Source organism: Podarcis raffonei, chromosome 8 (assembly GCF_027172205.1).
Source record: "Podarcis raffonei isolate rPodRaf1 chromosome 8, rPodRaf1.pri, whole genome shotgun sequence".
NCBI lineage: Eukaryota > Metazoa > Chordata > Lepidosauria > Squamata > Lacertidae > Podarcis > Podarcis raffonei.
This window is the reverse complement of record NC_070609.1, coordinates 31,936,036-31,955,639: the sequence shown is the minus strand read 5'-3', so window position 1 is coordinate 31,955,639 and position 19,604 is coordinate 31,936,036. Positions and strand designations below refer to the sequence as shown.

Genomic DNA, 19,604 nt, shown 5'->3' with positions numbered 1-19,604 from the left:
AGAGGTGGGGAGGAGAGGCTGCATCAATGCTACTCTTTGCAGTTTTCCCTTCCCTTGCTTACTTTGGTTACTCTTCTGCGGGACTAGATGGTGGGATTGCCAAGCAGTTGCACAGGAATTTGTGGGAAGGGAAGCCACAGATCTGAGTCTTGGTGGCTTGGCCAGAGTCCCTTTTAGCCACTACTCCCCGGATGTACTCTAATGGGGACCCTGTGGCTTGACCCTCAACATGAACTGAGGGACAGGGGCAGATTGGTGTGAGAGAGAAAAGGACAATAAGAAGCTGCCTTATTCCAGTCAAATCATTGGCCCAGCTAGGTCCATATTGCCCACACTGACTGGCTCTTTCTCAGCCCTATCTGGAGATATTGGGGGTTGAACATGGGACCTCCTGCTCTACCACTGAACAATAGCCCTCCCTTAAAAAGCCCACTTTATTCCATGCCAGACCATTTGTCCATCTAACTCAGGATTGTCTACAGTGACAGGCAGTGCCTCTCTTGGTAGAAGACAAAAGCCCTACCCAGCCCTATCCAGAAATGCCCAAGATGAACACGGTGCGGTGTTTTGGTCCTTCTGGCTTGCCATACAAGGCTCAAGCCCTGGGCTCTTAGTGTCCAGCTGCATTACAAGCGGCGGCTGGCTGCATGACTTTCCCCTCCATAACTGTATTGTATCAGAGTTCTTGTTGTTTGTGCATCCTCTTTGTGGCCTCTCCTTTACGATACTTCTCACGAGGGGCATTCTGCATGCAGAAAATGTGCTCTGCTGCCACAGAGAGCTGCCCTTTCCTTGACTGCAGGCTCTGATCTCCACCTCCAGACCTTTCTTGCTCCTAGTCCGAAGGGAGCCAGCATCTGACATATTAAGAGATTCTTACAAAGGCCACCAGTTCACTCTTGATGAAATGCAAGGTGCTGAATCGTCTCAGCAGCCCTGGGCCACAACTCTTCCCTCCCAGCTTGTGTACAACAATATCTCTGAACTTGTTAAGCACCATATCTCCATCACTGAGCCACTGGCTCCTGCTTGTAACCTTGGAGAGCCCCTGCCAGTCAGTGTAGGCTGTACTGAGCTAGATGGACCATTGGTCTGAGTCAGCAGAAGGCAGCATCTTATGCTGCTATATAACCAGTCTGTTGGTTAGCCTGAAAGCTCTAGCAGAGACCTGCACAACCTATGACTCTTGGTGAGCTGAATGCAGATACTATACCAGAATTGTATCATGGTGGGGAGGGGGGTTATATTGTAAGGTTCTGCCCACCCTCATGTTAGGGTTAGGATGAAGTGAAATGTACTCTGGGCATGCTCAGGGGCTGCCTTTTCACATTAGTGACCTAAAAATGAACTAGGGCTTGTCTTCCCCCTCTCAGATTAAGCTCAAGCCACTCTGAAAAATCAGACTTTGGGGTGAGATACTCTGTTCTCTGAAAGATGCTTAAAGCACTCGGTCTTATGTGACTTCCAGCCATAAGAATAAGTTTGCCTCCGTATGGACCTCCCTCCTGGCAAAGGGGGCCCTACAATGGATACAGCAGCTGCAGAATAGTAACTTTTGACAGGGGCTCTTCATTCATCGCAGTGGCAGCCAATTTTCCACTGGTATGTTTTAAACTGAAAGTCAAAGCTCAGGGTCAATCTTTACTTCAATGTGTGAATGTGTGTGTGGTGGAGGGAGGGAGGGAGGGAGATGCTGTATGATTGCATGGATGGAACATATGGATGCCAGAACCATCTGCAGTGGGTCTTGAAGCAGAGATGTTCAAGGAGTCTTGAACCTGGATGCCATCACACTGTCCTGATTAGAAGAGTGAACAGCAATGAGACTAACAAGTGCTGATTTCCTCACTTAGACCCACATCTTTTAGCATCTCCTTCTCTTTGCCACAGATTACCTCCTTGGATATCCACTTTGCCTCTAATCTATGTAGCTATGCAGACATCTTGCCCCGAACTTTAGCAGGCAGATGGAGCCCCATGGGCCTGACCCAGCCACCAAAGCTTGTGACTAGTGCTGGCCTCCACCTTCTCCATCCGTTTCTGGATCCTTTTTCAGGTTGTTCCAGCAGTGTTTATAAGAGGCCCTCCCTCCCTCCCTCTCTCAATAAGACACCTACATTTTCCATCCTTGCAGCTTGACTAACTTTTCCATTTCTCTTTTCCTTGGGGGAAGGAGGAAAGAGTTCCTCTCTATCTTCTTTATGGCAGCCTCTTAAGTTTGAGGCCTGTTATGTTACCTTTTAATCTTCTTTTCTCTAGGCTCACGTTACACAGCCCCTGATAGTTTTAACGTTTTGTCGGCCTGGATACTTGCTTTTCAGTCTCTTCCCGTTTGACCTGATTCCTCCTTTTACTTACTCTTGGCATGCAGAATGATCGCTGAGGCATCTAGCAAGTGCATTAATTTTGTTTTTATCTCTTCAGGCCACGCTGGGTCCGCCGGGCTTAAAGGTAAGTCTTTCACCTAAGCAGAATCCCAAATGGTGGCGTCTGCTTCAGGCTCCACATTCCTAATCTTCTGCAGTTAACATTCCTAGAAGAATTGGCTGTCTGGCTTGCCATCATTAGTAGGGCTAAAGAGGACTGCTGATCACTCTGCATTTCCTGTTAAAGCCTGCTTCTGATTAGATTAAATAAGCAAATGGACTACAACATAATAAGCATGTAAATTACCTTATCCAGAACATTCCCAAATTGTAGTGCATATTTGTGTATTGATACTAACAGGCAATAATGCAGGCCATGTGCTCAAATGTCAACCACTCCTTTTCTCATTGTTACTAGGGATTTGTTATTTTCTCTTACTGCTTAATTACTGCCACCGCTTGCAGTGGTTCTCAACCTGTGGGTCCCCAGATGTTGTTGGACTACAACTCCCATCATCCCCAAGCTCTGGCCTTGCTAGCCAGGGGTGATGGGAGTTGTAGTTCAACAACATCTGGGGACCCACAGGTTGAGAAAGGCTGGCTTAGAGGTTTTTGAACGTTAAGCAGTTTATAAATGTTTATATTGTTAACTGCAGATACTGCACACAATCCAACTTCTGTCATTTGCGAATATTTTTATTTCAGGATGTTTGTAATTATTTTAAGGTAAGGGTGGCTAGAGTGTTCCTACTGGTGCCTGAGGTTGTGTACACATTATATATTTGAAACACATTGATTCCCCCCAAAGAATCCTGGGAATTGTAGTTTGAGAGTCCTGGGAACTATAGCCAGCACCCTCACAGAGATACAATGCTCAGCACCCTTAACAAACTACAATCCTCAGGATTCTTTGAGAGGTCATGCATTTTAAATGGATAGACTTGTAAAGAAGGCAAACAACCACTGATGTTAGAAAAGCTGCTAAACCTGCTATTCATTTTCAGACTAGAGACCTCAAACCAAGATTGTGGCTGATGCTTATGCACACCTTAATCAACAGACTGTGGGAGAAATTCCTCCCAATGCCACCCACCCATGCTGTTGCTGTCATCCTGTCTTTCTCTCTCTCTTTCTCATCCCCTCTCCATCTAAATCCCACCCACCTTTCACTCCCTGCTCCTAACTGGAGAGAGAGTGTGCGAAGGGCAAGGATGGCATTTACATCTGAAAGAGATTAATAAACTAGCATATGTGTTTGCATCCAGACATCAAGCGATGTCATGTTTTTGTATTGTGTGCTGCTCACATCCACAGCATGTGGGCTTTTGTGTTGGATTTGTGCGCTCCGGAAGTGTCTTCTGCCTAGAGCTTCTGTTTTCTTTACAATGGCATGACAACAGTTCTTTTCTCAGGGAGTTCCTTCTCTCTTTTCGCGCAGGGTGGGAAAGGCGAACGTGGACCACCAGGCGTCTATGGATCCAAAGGGGAGAAAGGCGATCGTGTAAGTACAGCATGGTTCTCCTCGCTCTGTCACACTTGGAACTTTGCTGACATGCTTTGGGGATCGACACTTTTACCATGTGGGAGAATTGGCATATCCAAATCCCAGTGCCAAACCTTTGTTTGACATCATCATCATCATCATTGTTATGTACTTTGTGGTTTTGTTCTGTATTTTAAAGTATTTTTAATCTGTGAACTGCCCTGGGAACTGGGCAGATGAAGGGTGATATACAAATTTAATCCAGGCTGGCCCACCCACAAACCTGTAATGCTATTATTAATTTTCCAGGGTGCTGACTGTGTCCGGATCTCACCTGAAGCCCCCTTACAGGTGAGCTGCTGCCCAACCCTGGAAAGAGGTCATGCCTGTTTGGCTTCTCTCTCCTCTTCCTTGTCCAGTGCTGCTGTCCTACTAACTCCCTGCCTGTTTGTTCCTTATCTTTTCTGAAGTGTGCTGAAGGTCCACCAGGAGAGAAGGGAGATCAAGGAGAAAAGGTAAGCATGTGTATACAGCAGGCTTTGCCAACTAGTGCTTTCCAGAAATTTTGGACTACAACTCCCATCAGCGCTAGTGCCAAACTGTTTAGGGCTTTACACACCATTGGCTCTTGCACCACCCACTTTTGCCTCTGATTCCGCCCACTCTCCACTCTGGCTCCACCCACCATCAGCTTGCATCCCCTACTCTGTGCTTACTCTGTGCGTTATGGTGGCCAGGGGGAGGGAGAAGGCTCCTGCTAGGACTGTGAAACTGATGAAAATGGGTGAGCTTTCCTGCCCAGGTATTTTTCAATTTCAAGTTGAAAATGATTTTGAATGAAATTTCTCTTCAGCCTTACCTATAATAGATTAGTAGCAATCTTAAATGATTAGTTACCAATCTTAAATGACCCACTCCTGCCTGTGCTTAATAAAACCCACTTGATCAGAATGTACTACCATTGTTATCACTGTGACATTTTGTTTTCTGCATGCAGAGAATTGTTTAGTGTGGAAAACAATCTGGTCATGTGAGACCCTCACTTGCAACCTGAAGGGTTGCAGCTCAGCTGCAGGTTTACCACCTCAGTAAGGATTAAGGGATGAGGTCAGAGAGACTATCCCCAGGGGTCCAAACTCTCATAGCCTGTCCTTCTTCATCATCTGGCATTGGACAGAAATTTTTTAGACTGACCTTTGATGCCAAAGAGTGCTGTGGGACCCAGAATTTTGCATATGCCTGCATCTTGCTTTCAGAGATTGGTCCACTCAGCAGCTTCTTCATTCATTCTTCCGAGTTCTCTAGTTAATAAGCTCCACAGACATCCATGCATAGATGCATCAAATTCAGCCCCTACTCCTTAGCCTTCTTGGTTTAGCCTGGCCTTAGCAGGGCTGTGTCCATCGAATGTCACTTCAACTTGGCCCAAGTCACCCTGCTCTGACCTTTTGCTGACCAGCCACTTGTCTCTTTGCAATCTCCAGTTTGCTGTTTTGCAAAACGTCTGTTCTTCTTTCCCACTTTGAAAGCTGCTGATTTGAATAAAGGCCAGTGTGTGCTGGGCCAAAGTTTATACTGTGAATGATAAATATTTAGTCACGGCATCCTGTGGTCAGGCCTGTCATGACACTGTGTGTGTCTCTGTGTGTCTGTGCCTGGCCGCCTGCATCCTGCCCTGTTCACCTAATGCATTAACAAAAACCCAGAAATATAGTGGCTCTATATATTTTGTCAGAGCCAAGGACTTTTGCTTTGTATTTCAAACTGATATGAATAATCTAGCCTCTCTCACTTAAGAGCTGTTGATGGCAAACCATTCTCCTCTCTGCCTGTTCTCTCTCTCAACTCCCTTTGGCCTCCTCCATTCTCCCAGAATCCAACCTTCCTTTCCTATTTTCTTCTGCCTTTTCAGGCCTCTGCCTCCTCTTTTTATAGGCCCTTGCTGCTGCTTCACCTCTCTCTCTGAGATCAGAGCAATTCAACCAATGGCAGCCAGAACCCATTCCTTATGTGACAGGTAGGCAGCTTAGCTAAAGGTTGACAGAGGCTTCACCACCTCCGCTGCCACCATATTCCATTTAATGCTTTACAGTAGCCCCTGTCTTGTTCTATAGGGGCTTGGGTCCCATGCAGAAACTGGAAGCAATAAACAGAGCCCTTTCTGGCCTAAGCAGGTAAAGTCAGGACCCTGGACAGCTCCTGATGGGATGGGATGGGAAAGCTGTGGAAAATGTTGTCTCAGTAAAGGGACAGAGAATAGATCCACACTACGCATTTAAAGCATACTCAGTGCACATTTAAAGCACGTAATTTCCCCAAAGAATCCTGGGAACTGTAGTTCATTCAGAGTGCTGGAAATGGTAGCTCCAGAACAGGTGTGGATCTGCCTTGAGCTACTTATTTCAGCTACCCAAGTTATTTATTTATTATTTCATCCCACACGCCCCCCCTCAATGAATATCAACAGATGATCACAGAGTGGGTACAAATGAAGAAAAAAAATCAATTAAAACAGTACAGTCATTAAAACAAATAATATATAACAAAAGTATACTTATTACTGTCTGAGCACGATGGGAAAGCTGTCATGGCCTCAGGCTGGGATGGTGTAGAAAGGGATGCTAATAACTCCCCTCCCCCTCCAAATGACAGTTGTGAAAGTCCTTAGGCTTATAGGTATATGCTTATATGATGAAACCAGCCCTCGGCATTTGGGATAGCATGGACTTAACAAATCTACACCACTAATAAATAATCCATTATGTTTCTAACAGGGACCTCCGGGATTGGCTGGAACAGTTGGCCAAAAGGTAAGCACCCCAGCTTTGAGAAGGAATAGTTGGCTCAAGGGAAGACGCTGACCCCTTGAAAGTTGTTCTCCATGACAGAAGGTCCTGCTACAATAACTTTATTTATTTGTCTTGTTTATTTATTTCCTGTGTCTTGATGCTACCATTCATCCAGAATGCTCCCAAACTGCCTCCTAGCTTTCAGAGAAATGACTTACAAGAGCTCTCCAGGGAAGCTGTGATATTAGCTAGAAGAACTGAGGGCCTCTGGCTGGCTACAAGTACTGGATGTCAGACAGGGAAGCAGGGGGTGCCAGACTGTGGCAATAATGAGGATGACCCTAGAGTGGCCTTCCCCAACCTGGCACCCTCCAGATGTTTTGGACCACAGCTCCCATCATGGAAGTTGCAGTCCAAAGCGTCTGGAGGGCACCAGGTTGATGAAGGCTGTACTGGAGTGAGGCCAAGGCAGAAACTGAATTAATTGCTAAGGCCTGTCATCTGTTGTTTTCTTTAGGGGCAAAAGGGTGATAAGGGTGACTTTGGTCTTCAAGGAAAACCAGGAAGCCCAGGGCGTGATGTAAGTTGTGCAATTTTGATTCTCTCTCTTTTACACTCTCTTCTTCCAGCCCTCCTTCTCTTTTTCTTCTTTCGCTGTACTTAGGATTGTACCCTGAATAGCATGCATCTGGGGACCATTTCTGACTTTTCGGGGGTTAAGTGCACCAGAATTTGTCACTGCCCTTTTGTATGGGTGCAGGATCAGCTTCCTTCATTATTATTTTTTTAACTGTATTTTGCCACTACCTGCTCAGTTATTTTGGCATTTTGGGGTGTGTGAGAGATGGCTGCCATGATTACCCTTCCCCAAATGCCTGAGAACAGCAAGGCATCTGCATAATTTGGGGGTTAAGAAAATAGCCCACAGGACAACCAAGAGCAAAGTCTTGTTCCTGCCGCGGCATGAAAGAAAGTTAAAAATAAGAAGTGCCCCCCACATGACAGCAAAGCCAATACACAAACATCCTACAAAGAAAACAGTGAGTTCCTCTCCTGTTCAGAGGCCTGAATTTACTTCCCTCACCACAAGGATTGTTTGAGCGTTAACTTTGAGTGATTCTCCTCACAGTCCTATTCCTCACAAATTAAGATCTGGAGAGTACTGCACATGCTGCAGTGTTCACTGTGTGGCTTTTTGGCTCCCTTGCCAGATTTGGGCAGGGTCTTCTTCCATCATGTCTTCACTTCTCTGAATCTGCCAGGAAGACCCTTACTTAGGCTATATACACATTTAAACACAACAAGGTGGCCTTTGCATGTTACTGTACACACTAGAGACTCAGGTGGCGCTGTGGTCTAAACCACTGAGCCCCTTGGGCTTGCTGATCAGAAGGTTGGCGGTTCGAATCCCCGCAACGGGGTGAGCTCCTGTTGCTCTGTCCCAGCTCCTGCCAACCTAGCAGTTTGAAAGCACGCCAGTGCAAGTAGATATACAGGCACTGTGCCAGGAAGGTAAACAATATTTATGTGCGCTCTGGGACTCGACATGGTCCTCCGTGTGCCAGTAGCGGTTTAGTCATGCTGGCCACATGACCCAGAAAACTGCCTGTGGACAAACACCAGCTCCCTTGGCCTGAAAGTGATGAGCGCCACAACCCCATAGTTGCCTTTGACTGGACTTAACCATCCAGGGGTCCTTTACCTTATACATATTTAAACACAACAAGGTGGCCTCTGCATGTTACTGTACACACTAGCGAAGGGGTGGGAATGTCTTCCCCTGATGCTCACCACCTGATTGGCAATGCGTGCCTGCAAACCCCACCCCCCAAAATGAAGCTGTCATCTGTGCATGTACAATGACTGTCCCAAACATACACACCTCAGTGAATGTGGCTTGACGTTACAAACACCAGCTGTGGGAGCACACTGAAGCCATAGTAAATGGTAATGTGTACACAGCCATAGAGCTGCTCTACACATGCATGGACATTACTTGATTAGAACTGGGGCAAATCTGTTCGTTTTGGTGCATTTCTGTTTCTTGTTTTTCACATCTCAAGTTCAGATCACCACATTTCTGCATAATTTTGTGGTGCTTTTTTAGAAAAAATTATCATGAAAATTTGTCAGCAGGTTAGTGCATATATCTCCTAATGCAGAAACTTTTGCATGCAATTTTGCCTAATATACCATTTGTGTAAGCAAACTCCCCTAGTATTGATTATTATGCACACTCTCCACTAATATATGCATTTCTGTATGCAGTGTTTGGTTGAAGAACTGTATTACAAGATTTGTAGAAGTGTAAATTTTGAAGGATAGCTGCATTTTGGTTTGCATGTTGCCTCAGGAAGTGTGAATTAGATAGCTTCACAATAAAATGTGAACTGGGCCAACTTTCTTCCCATCGCTACTGTGAACAGAGCCGTGTGTGTGTGTGTGTGTGTGTGTGTGTGTGCTGGTTTGTTTGTTTGGGGAGGGTCATCTGAAACTTCATCCTCTGGTGTGTCTGTGATGGCTCTGCCAATCACACATGCAAGTTATTCATAGATGCTACATGTACATTTACATCACTGGCTGACTTATCTGTGTGACCCAAGCTTTGATCTTCTCTAGCTGGTAGGGATACTTCAAACAGTGAACAATGCCACTGGGAAGTTGCTCTTATGGTGCTGTTCAAATCTGAAACCTTCAGATGTAAAAAGAAGTTTATTATCCAAATAAACACCCTTGAGGTTAAAGAAAAATGTATGAGGAAGATTACTCATCACTTCACTTAAACCAAAATAGCATTTAATATTTTTTTATTTGACATCTTCCTGAAATCCTTCATTTGTTGCTTCCTCATATGAGTGTGTTTCTGCCTGGCAAAACTGAGATATGATGCTGGAAGCTGAGCTGTTGAAAACAAATGTTGCATTTCCCATCATTGCTGTGTCTCCCATCATCAAATCTCATTTTCACCACATGGAGATGCGTTTCGAAGCATGAATGCTCATACTACTTCGGGTGACATTTCCCCGTTAACTCTGTTGTATCATTTCCCCCTGAACTATTATTGTCCATTCTGGCTTCCTGGATCAGAAGAGTAGGGACTTTAGAATGATTGCTCAGCATAGAGAAACCACACAGCACCTTGTACTTCTCTTCATTGATCTCTCCTCGACTGAGCCAGGGTCATGGAGGAACATGACATAAGAGGAACCCTGCTGAATCCATAGGGTAGGGGAGACCTCTTCACATTTTAATGCAATTCTAGACAGGCAAAAGCACCCAAGGAGAGTGCAAAGTATGGCCAGAGATGGGTATTTCATTGGACGAGGGTGTGTGGCTGGGGATGTGTGAGCTGGGAAGAATCCTAGAGAGGCCAAGAGGACCATATTTGCCCCCTAGACCTGAGGTTCTGCACCCTAGGATAGGGGTTGAAATATTGACCCCTGTGATCGGCCAATAGTATAAAGTCAGTCCAAACCCCTGCAATGCAAGAATACACACCTGCAACCTTGACATTATCAGAACCATGCTCTAACCAGCTGAGCTATCCAGGCTGGTATGTAGATCAGGGAGATTGTGCCCTTGAACTCTGCTAATGCTACCTGCTTGGCTGGATGGAGGACAGAGGGGTGTGTGTGTGTGTGTGTGTGTGAGAGAGAGAGAGAGAGAGAGAGAGAGAGAGAGAGAGAGAGAGAGAGAGAGAGAGACTAGACTACTGTACAAAGGGGGAAATTCTCATTTGTTGTTAAGCACTGCTGAATGTGGCCCCTGGAAGATTGTTTAAAAGAGAACATGGCCCTTGCACTCAAAGGGAGTTCTGAAGCCTCAGAATATACCCCCCCACAGGCAGCTCCCTTGACTAAGCCCCACCCTCAGCCCATGAGCCCCCCCATTCATACCTACAGATATAGGGCGGTATATAAATTTAATAAATAATAATTCAAGCTCTGAAGACTCTGACAATTTGACCCTGTTAAGTGGAAAGAAGCCCCTCCCTCATGCATCCTGCCTTTTCTTCCTAACCAGGGCCGACCTGGGGAGATTTGCGTTGTGGGACCCAAAGGCCAAAAGGTACGATTATGCTTCTCTTGGGGGTGGGGGGGAGCCACCATTCTACTGATGGGCTTGTCACTAGTAACAACTGTGCCTGTCTTTTTAGGGTGACCCAGGGTTCGTGGGTCCTGAAGGTCTCGCTGGGGAACCAGGACCTCCGGGCCAGCCGGGTCCACCTGGAATTGGCCTCCCAGGAAAACCAGTAAGACTTTCATTTCTGCCTGGCTTCCATTTCTGGCTCCTTCACTGCTTCAATCCTTTGTTAAAATTATGGCTCAGATAATTGTGATGATATGCCAAGCTAGGTATGCAGGTCTTTTGCAGGTGGGTGGAGACAAATCAGATTGGTACTGGCAGGTGGGGGCATTTAACCCCTGCTGTCCCCAATTCCATTTTCCTGATCGAAACCTCCCTCTTTCCAAAGCTGCTATTTGCCACGTGGGTGGAATAGAAACATGTAGGTTTTTCCTTGCAAGGCGAGCGAGAATTTGTGGATGATAATTCGCCTCAGGGAAATGGGGGGGGGGAGGGAGTTTAACACCACCTTCCCCAAGCACTGTGGCACTGTGTGATTTCCCAATTCACACACACACCCATGTCCCAAATATCTGCTTTGAACTAGGGGGAAAGTAAGGTGCTCTGCCCTTGGGTCTTCTGCAGCATGCCCAGTTTGTCCCATGAAATGAAATGTCTCAGTTGGCCCTTACTTTTTGAGTGCAGCTTGTGATTAAAATTCCTTGTAGCCTGCTGGTGGGGGTGGGGGTGGACTGAGAAGCATTAGGCTGTGTGGTGGTACTGATCACAGATTCCTGGTCTGAACATGTGCTCAGAGGTACCCTGTTTGTTAATTCTTCCCATACCTACGTCACTTGTCAGGCTTCCTCTTGGGGCATCTGGTTGACCTGTGAAAACAGGATGTCGGAATAGGCCTGATCCAGCAACAGATCTCTTATGCTCTTACTGTAATGCATCTGGTTTGTGGCCCTCGGTGTTTTAGGTAAAAAATGAAGTAGATCCTGCAGTCCAATAGATCCTGCCCTTAGGATATTTGGAGGCAACTCTCCTATCTCCCCCTTTAACCACCTCTTCTTCAGCCTATGCCTACTCAGCTCTTTCTACCATCCATCATAGAATTTGGTTCCAGACTCCTCATTATCCTCTAGACATGTTCTAGGTTTTCCATGTCCTCAAAATGTGGCACACCGAACTGGACACAGAACTTCAAATGCAGCCCAACCAGTGGACCTATTAATTCTCATGATTTGAACAGCCTATGATTGCATTAGCTTTTTCAGCAGCTATATTGGACTGCTGGCTCATGTTCAGCCTGTAATAAACTAAGGGGCATAGACAGTGCTTTAATCTATTTTTTTTAAAAGGTGCTGGTAATCACCATGAAGTTGTTACAGAAAGTGCCACACTTTTTAACAACAACAAAAAGATGTGCCTTTGAGTACCCCCTGGGGGAAAGGCACTGCGCATACATTCTTTTTATATGTACCACTGCCAAACCAAGTCTCTCCCATCCTGTACATGTGATTCTGATTCCTTGCACTTGAATGAAGGACTATATTTGCCTCTGTTGAATTTTCCTCTTATTGGTTTTAGCCCAATATTCCAGCTCATCAAGATCATTTTGAATCTTGATTCTATTTAGCTATCCCTCTTGGCTTTGCATCATCTCCTCTGCACCCTTATTGAAATCATTCACAGGGCTTGGGACAGAGCCTTGTGGCACTTTATTCAAGACCTCCTTCCAGTTTTATGCAAAACCCTTAATGAACATTTGCTGGGCATGATAGCTCAACCATCTGTGGATCCACCGAATAATAGTATCATCCAGCCCACATTGCACCATCTTGTCCACAAGCATATTATGAGAGACCTTGTCAAATGCTTTACTGAAATCAAGACCTATTATGTCCATGGCATTCCCATGATCTACCTGACTTCTAACTCTATCAAAAAATGAGGTAAGCTTGACCTGGTGTGGCTTGTTCTTGATATACTTGTGGCAGCTCTTAGCAATCCATACTTATTTTCTAAATGCTCACAGACCAAGCACTTAATAACCTGTTCCAGAATTTTGCCTTATGTCAGACAAATTGGTCTGTAGTTTTCTGGTTGCTCCTTTCCCCTCTTCTTGAAGACAGGGGCAACATTTGCCCATCTCAGGTCTCTTCTAGAACCTCACCTGTTCTCCACGAATTATTAAAAGGTAATAGCATCTGATTAATTACTCCTTCAGCAACCAGGGTTTTCATTCATCTGACCCTGGAGACCTGAACTCATTGAAAGTAGGTTGGTGTTCTTTAACCACCTTGTGGACTACAAATCACTCATAATCATTTCTTCTTCTTTTTCTAAGTCAGACATAACCCCCCTTGAGGCAATACAAGAGTTGAATAGTTCCTCCTCCTCTCTATCATATGTTAACTCTTCACCCCACTTCCCCAAGCAGCAAGCCTACTGCTTCCTAGTTCTTCTTTTAATTTTTCCAAACATAACCAAGAAACCTCTTTGGTTGTTTATAGCACCCCTCACTAACCACAGGATCTTGTTAAGTTTTAAAAATACGTTTCCTTATGGTTGTGGAGATAAATTAGGAAACATGTAAGCAATAGCGTCAGATGACATGAAGGGAAGCAGGTGATGCTGAGCAGGGCTTCACAGGGATCCAGGAGAGAAGCTCTGATGTTCTGCTTTACCCCTTTATCCCTCTTTCTGACAAGCAGCAGATGATAAGGGTGAGAATCACAGCACTGTGCAAAGAAGAAAGGCTCTGCCCCAGGGAGCTTACATCTATCTTTTGATAGCAGAGGGCAGGTAACATCAGGAGACAAGGGAAGGGAATGGCGAGGAACAGCAGAGGGTCAGGAAGAGTAAATGTGAGCCAATGCGTTGACCCAAATCTAGGTTACATATTTTATTGTGGAAACAAAAATATGTGCGAGCTTTCAATTTGAACAATTAGGCGCAGAATTTGGAGCTCTTTTTAAAACTTGCACCGCCTGCAGTGTCATGTGCAAACAAACCCTTTTAATGCCTTACAGTTCCTCGTTAAGCTGTTGGCCCAACCACAGCATCGCTCTGGTGATATTTTTCATTGTCTTTTGTGTTTGTTTTGGTTATTTTTCAAAAGTGTTAAAAAAAAGAAAGAAAGGCATTTATAGAATTTTGGTCCTGTTCCAGCGCAGCCACTGGCAGCCAGGAGAAACATCGAGCAACAGCCAGTGGGTGTTGAGCCTAAACAATGCTCACAGCACTGACAGCTTTGTGAAAAGAATTGCTAAGAGGAGCTGCTTTTCAAGAATCTGAAATAGGGGCCCTGGGGGAAGCCTGTATGTGCAATTCATTCTTATCTTCCACCAGATACCACCCAACCAGTCAGCCAGTGCCAGCCAGCTGCCTCTACCCCTGGGAGTCCAATCTTTCATATATTCTCATCCACTTAGGGTTCCATATCGGGTGGGGAACCATGGGTCCAGGGGCAAAATGTGACCCTCCAGGCCTCTCTGCCTGGCCCTTGGGACTCTCCCCAGGCAACACCCACCTCCCTGGCCACAGCTTCTTTCCCCTGCCCTCCCACCCACCTTCACCTGCCTTGCTCCATATCCTCTTTGGCTGGAACTTTCCCTTGAACTCTGATAATGCCTCTTGCTTGCCTGGATGGAGGATAGTGCGATCAGCTTGGGAAAGGGCAAGTACACACATTCCCACCCTGTCAGCATAATTTAACAGCTCCATAACCAAGATAGAAGGAATGAAGGAAAGGTCAAACTCAGGTTAAATTACATAGAAATATGCCAAATGTACACACGGTAAGAAAGGGCATGAGTGTTTCGAAGACTGCAATGCAACTTCCCCTCTGTTATGCTTTCCATAGTCATGGGTTCAAAGTTATACAGGGTATGTAATGGGCAGAGCAAATCTTGGCCTTATTCACACTTACCTTTCCTTCACGCTCCCCAGGCATGGCCTGTGCTCCACTTCCAGGCATCTTTTTTTCCCCTTCCCGAGAGCTCTGTCCGCAAAAACCCGCTCTTTAAAGGTCACTTGGAGCAAGGGGCAATTCACAGAAATCCTGAATTGGTGTTTGCTCTGACTGGGTGCTAAACTCTGACTGGTTTTCATGGGGAAATTCCCAGGGCAAAAAACAAACAAAAACAAATTGTTAGATGCAGAGCTTTTAAGCGTGCACCTGTGCCTGGAAAGAGAGAGTCAAGAAGTAGCAGAAGTGGCACATATTCTGGGTCCTGTTTGGAATAGCAATGACCTCGGTGGATCATTCAGCTTCTGAATACAATCAACTGTTCTGCTTTCATTCTAGGGTGATCCTGGTGGCCCACCAGGTCCCAGAGGAGAGAAGGTAGGCATAACCATGCATATACCGGTAGCTTTGGATAGTCCCAGTTTTATCATGTCCCAGAAAACTAGTTTTTTCTCTTGTCCGTGGCTGCTGTGTCCAAACCTACTTATGTGGATCTTATTCTCTGTTCTCTATTTCCAGGGGGACTCAGGACCTCCAGGGCCAGGTGGTTCAAGTGGAAAGCCAGTAAGTTCCTCCTTCAGTGAGTAAACCAGCAAAGCAAAGTGGGGAGGATCCACGAAATTTCAGCAGATCCCAGAACCCCCATCATGGGAGCGGGGGCTCATGCTTTGCATATTTCTGTGCTCTTGACTAGGCTTTCTCCACCCAGGTCATGTGACCACTGACTGACAGCCAGGGAAGCTGGGTGGGACCTTGCTTATTGGGCAGTTGCTGGGTTTATTTATGATATATATATGACACTGATTTGTAACTCCTCTTGCTTACGGAGCTGGATACAAAACTATGCTGCCTGTGCGCAAGAGAGAGGCATAAGCAGACTCAAGATAACTGTGGTAGATAGGTGAAAAACTCTCAAATGGCCCTATAATAACTCAAATTCCAAAGCAAATGCAGTCCATTGTCCACAAACTGCAGGCTGGGAGAGGCTTTTGCCAAGCAAGACTGACTTATGACAGCCCTTAAGTGTATTTCACAATGAATGGTGGAGTTCAGCTTCTGAATGGTTTACAACAAACTTGCAGTGTTGTCCAGAAGTATTAGGCCCCCCACTGCTGATTGGGGATTTGGCTAAAGTGCAGAGAGCAGCTTATAACTAACCCAGTTATGTTATTTATTGCTTGTATCGCTGCACTGCTGAGGTTGAGCTGAGAGAGTAGCACACAACAATCCTACAGTGTAGTTCACTGTCAAATCCCTGTTGCAGATAGAAGGAATGTGCTGAGACAGAGTAGCTCTTAGCAGACCAGAGGTGGAGCTATCCCCCAGGTCAATTCAAGCACTGGCATGTATGGAGAGGGCTCAGGCTTTATGGGCTTGCATGCAAAATGTCCAAAAGGCAACAATAAGCCAATACGTTTTGGACGTGAAGATTCAAATCAGAGCAGAACTACCTGCCTTTGATGCCAATGCTGCAGGCTCAAGCAACGCACATGTGCCAGGAACGTACTACAGCATTCTGTTGTGGTGCTCCACTTGGCATTTAGTGTCACACTTAAACAATGACATAAAGGGAGAATAAACTGAATGTACCAATGCAGCTGTTGGGAATGAAGTCATGCTTCGTTCCACGCCCAGCCCTTGCTCCCTAAGGGCTGCTTAGATAGTTAAAAGTCTACATTGCTCAACAGCTGAGGTTTCTGCAAGTGGGGGAAGACTGGCGGGAAACAGCAAAGCCAGAGGGGTTGTGGGAAGGCTTTGAGGTGGCATTCAAAAGACAGGCAGAGTGTCTGTGTGGAATGGGATTGTAACGGCGAAATAAATCATTTTTGTGACAATGACTATAGGGATGGGGGAGAAATTCAGTTCAGTTTGCATTGAAGGGCAAACCTACATAATTCACACTTCCTGAAATAATATGCAAACTGAAACACAGCCATCCTTTGCCCGTTGATCTGACAATCAGCACACCCCCTATAGTCCTATTATATGGGAACAGGGCAGCACAACTTAATGCGACAAGCGGAACTGTCTGTTCATGCCTGTGCTGGCATCTCTATTACCTTGGCAATGGACGAGGCATCACCAACTCCTCTGCAGTGGGTGGAGTAGGTGGGGCAGCCTCTGACAACTTCAGAGATGGATACTGTGTATGAGCTGTGCTCTGGAGTGACTGATGCAGAGATGGAGTAGGGAAACCCCTCCCCCCGCAGTAGGTCCTTCCCCATGATCTTCCTCCCCAAGTGGCTTCCGAGACTCTGGCATGATCTGTGCCTACCCACTGGGTCAGGTCCTTGGATCATCCATGGGCAACTCCTCTCCTCTCCACCTATGCCCAGCCAGGTCCCTCACCGGGGGCCCATGACGCCATCAATGACTTGGCAGGAATTCCCATTGAAGTTTCCTAGGATTGATTTCCAGATAAACATGAATAAGTTTAGGCTGCAGGTTTCCTGATCTGCAAACACATTAACTATAGCTAGTTCCTGGCCTCATAGGAGTTTGTTTATTTGTTTCATAAAATGTATATACCATTTAAGTGCAGAAAAACCTTGACGCAGTGTCCAAAAAAGGAGTTGCCTCACAAATGGAAACCTTCCTTCTTTCTCTGCAGGGAAAACCCGGGGTCCCAGGCCTGAAAGGAGACAAGGTGAGTAGAAGGAAGGCAGGATCAAGGCAAAGCCTGTGCATTCTCTGGTTTCAGAGAAGGGCATGAGGATCCTACTCCCACCAAGCTCTATTATCACCACATCTAATAATGAACCTAACCTGCCCTTCCCATAGGGTCCCAGGTCAGGTTATAGCAATACACTATGCAGCTATAACAACAGTTGAAACAGTTACAATTACATATAAAAAGGCAAACATTTCCAACCAGAGGAGGATAAATAAACAGCAAAAGAGGTGGGTGTCTGAAGGCAACATGCTTAAGCTGTAAAAGGCCAGGGTAAAGAGGCTTATCTTCAGGAATATGGCAAAAGCTGTACAGTCAAGATGCAACAGGCACCATTGTGGGGAAGGAGTTCCACAGTTATATCCCTCTAATTTGCTCTTCCCTCTATTCCATCCCCCCCCCATCCCAAAAACTACTTGCCTGAACAAGAGGATCTATGTTTTGTTTCAGGAATAATTCATCTTAATGCCTTTTGTTTAAATAATTTTCTTTCCATTTTGGGGAAGGAGGCAATGGAGACCATTTTCCTTTGGCCCTGTTGCCTTTGTGTTGTCTTCCTTTAGTTCAAATCTTCTTCACAGCATCTTGAATGTCTCTCAACAGGGGGACCCATGTGAAGTCTGTCCCACTATCTCTGACGGGAACAATGCAGTCAGCATCCCTGGGAAACCGGGGCCCAAAGGGGAGCCTGGACCTCCAGGGAAACCGGGCAAATCGGTGAGTCCCAGGTCACTGGGTGAAGGCTTTATCCCTTGAGGGTGTTACAGACAAGGAGATTCCTGCATTGGACTAAATGACCCTGGGAGGTCCCTTCCAACTCAACAGTTCTATGATTCTAAGAAGCAAAGGTGTTTGGCTGGTGGGGCAACTACTGAGTTATTGGACCCTGGAGTTCTAAGCACTTTCTTTGGTCTCCTCCCTCCCCCCACCTTTCTCTTTCAGGACAAGCCTGGCCCTCCAGGACTCAAAGGCAGCAGGGTAGGTGTCAGATTCACTTTCTGTGAGATTAAGAGCGGAGCAAGGGGAAGATGCTTTGCCTGTAGAAAGCCTTGGGTCGAATCCTTTGCATCTCTGGTTTAAAAAGCATCAGGTGACACAAAAGACCGTCTCCCTCATATCCCAGACAGCCACTGCCAGACCAGCACGGGGCTTTGATCCAATTACAGGTAGATTCCTATGTCTGTCAAGATGGCCAGTAACCAACAAGAACAGGTATCCCTTGACCCAGAAGCTTAGATGTTGTGATGGACTACCACCTACAGCCTTTGGGCATGAATCTTTCCTTGGCAGGTGTGGCTGTTTTCCCTGCAGCTCCCTCCTCTAGACAGAGTGAACTGGATGATGGCACACAGCCTGAATGCCTCGTCTGGCATCCTTCAGGTCAGTGTTCTTCAACCTTAGGTCTGCAGATGCTGTTGACTTTCAACTGCCATTGTTCCCAGACAGTTTAGCCAATGGCCAGGGATGGTGGAGGCTGTAGACCAACAACATCTGGAGACACAAGGTTGAAGGACACTGTCTCACTTCACTGGTTCAAGAACTGTGGCAGATTTCTGACACTAGGTGAATTTGTTACCTATTAAAATGCATATGGGACATGGATGGCACTGTGGGTTAAACCACAGAGCCTAGGACTTGCCGATCAGAAGGTCGGCAGTTTGAATCCCCTCGACGGGGTGAGCTCCCATTGCTCGGTCCCTGCTCCTGCCAACCTAGCAGTTTGAAAGCATGTCAAAGTGCAAGTAGATAAATAGGTACCGCTCCAGCGGGAAGGTAAACAGCATTTCCGTGCGCTGCTCTGGTTCACCAGAAGTGGCTTAGTCATGCTGGCCACATGACCCGGAAGCTGTATGCCGGCTCCCTCGGCTAATAAAGTGGGATGAGCGCCGCAACCCCAGAGTCAGTCACGACTGGACCTAATGGTCAGGGGTCCCTTCACCTTTACTTAGAATGCATATTCATTCATTTTTTATATATATAAAAAAACTCTCTTCAAATTAAAGCTGAAATGGCACAAAGCAGACCTACAAATGAGTGCATGGGAAGTTGACATGATCCTGTTAGGATATTTCCGTTCCACCTTAAAAGGGAGCAGGATGTTTGTATAACAGCCTGCGTAAGTTCCTGTCTCACAGGATGTTTATGTTGTAAGTTCGTTTCGTTTTTGGCTGTTTTGCCTGAGCAGTCGGAGCAGACGGTCATGCCTTCTTTGTTCTGACCAACGCCTAATAAACTGTAAATATGCATGTTCTGC

The 19,604-nt window shown here is 46.0% G+C and overlaps 1 protein-coding gene across 4 annotated transcripts in view; it reads left to right on the top strand.

The window, feature by feature from the left end:
* The window catches only part of COL16A1 (collagen type XVI alpha 1 chain), a 125,514-nt gene that overhangs the window by 51,725 nt on the left and 54,185 nt on the right, over window positions 1–19,604 (top strand). For all 4 annotated transcript variants that reach the window (XM_053398952.1, XM_053398949.1, XM_053398951.1 and 1 more), the window contains 13 exons: window positions 2,425–2,451; window positions 3,805–3,867; window positions 4,159–4,200; window positions 4,320–4,364; window positions 6,624–6,659; window positions 7,156–7,218; window positions 10,662–10,706; window positions 10,795–10,890; window positions 15,019–15,057; window positions 15,199–15,243; window positions 17,291–17,326; window positions 17,954–18,067; window positions 18,293–18,328. In XM_053398952.1, the coding sequence (XP_053254927.1) occupies window positions 2,425–2,451; window positions 3,805–3,867; window positions 4,159–4,200; window positions 4,320–4,364; window positions 6,624–6,659; window positions 7,156–7,218; window positions 10,662–10,706; window positions 10,795–10,890; window positions 15,019–15,057; window positions 15,199–15,243; window positions 17,291–17,326; window positions 17,954–18,067; window positions 18,293–18,328 (687 nt within the window). The remainder of the gene's footprint in view (window positions 1–2,424; window positions 2,452–3,804; window positions 3,868–4,158; window positions 4,201–4,319; window positions 4,365–6,623; window positions 6,660–7,155; window positions 7,219–10,661; window positions 10,707–10,794; window positions 10,891–15,018; window positions 15,058–15,198; window positions 15,244–17,290; window positions 17,327–17,953; window positions 18,068–18,292; window positions 18,329–19,604) is intronic.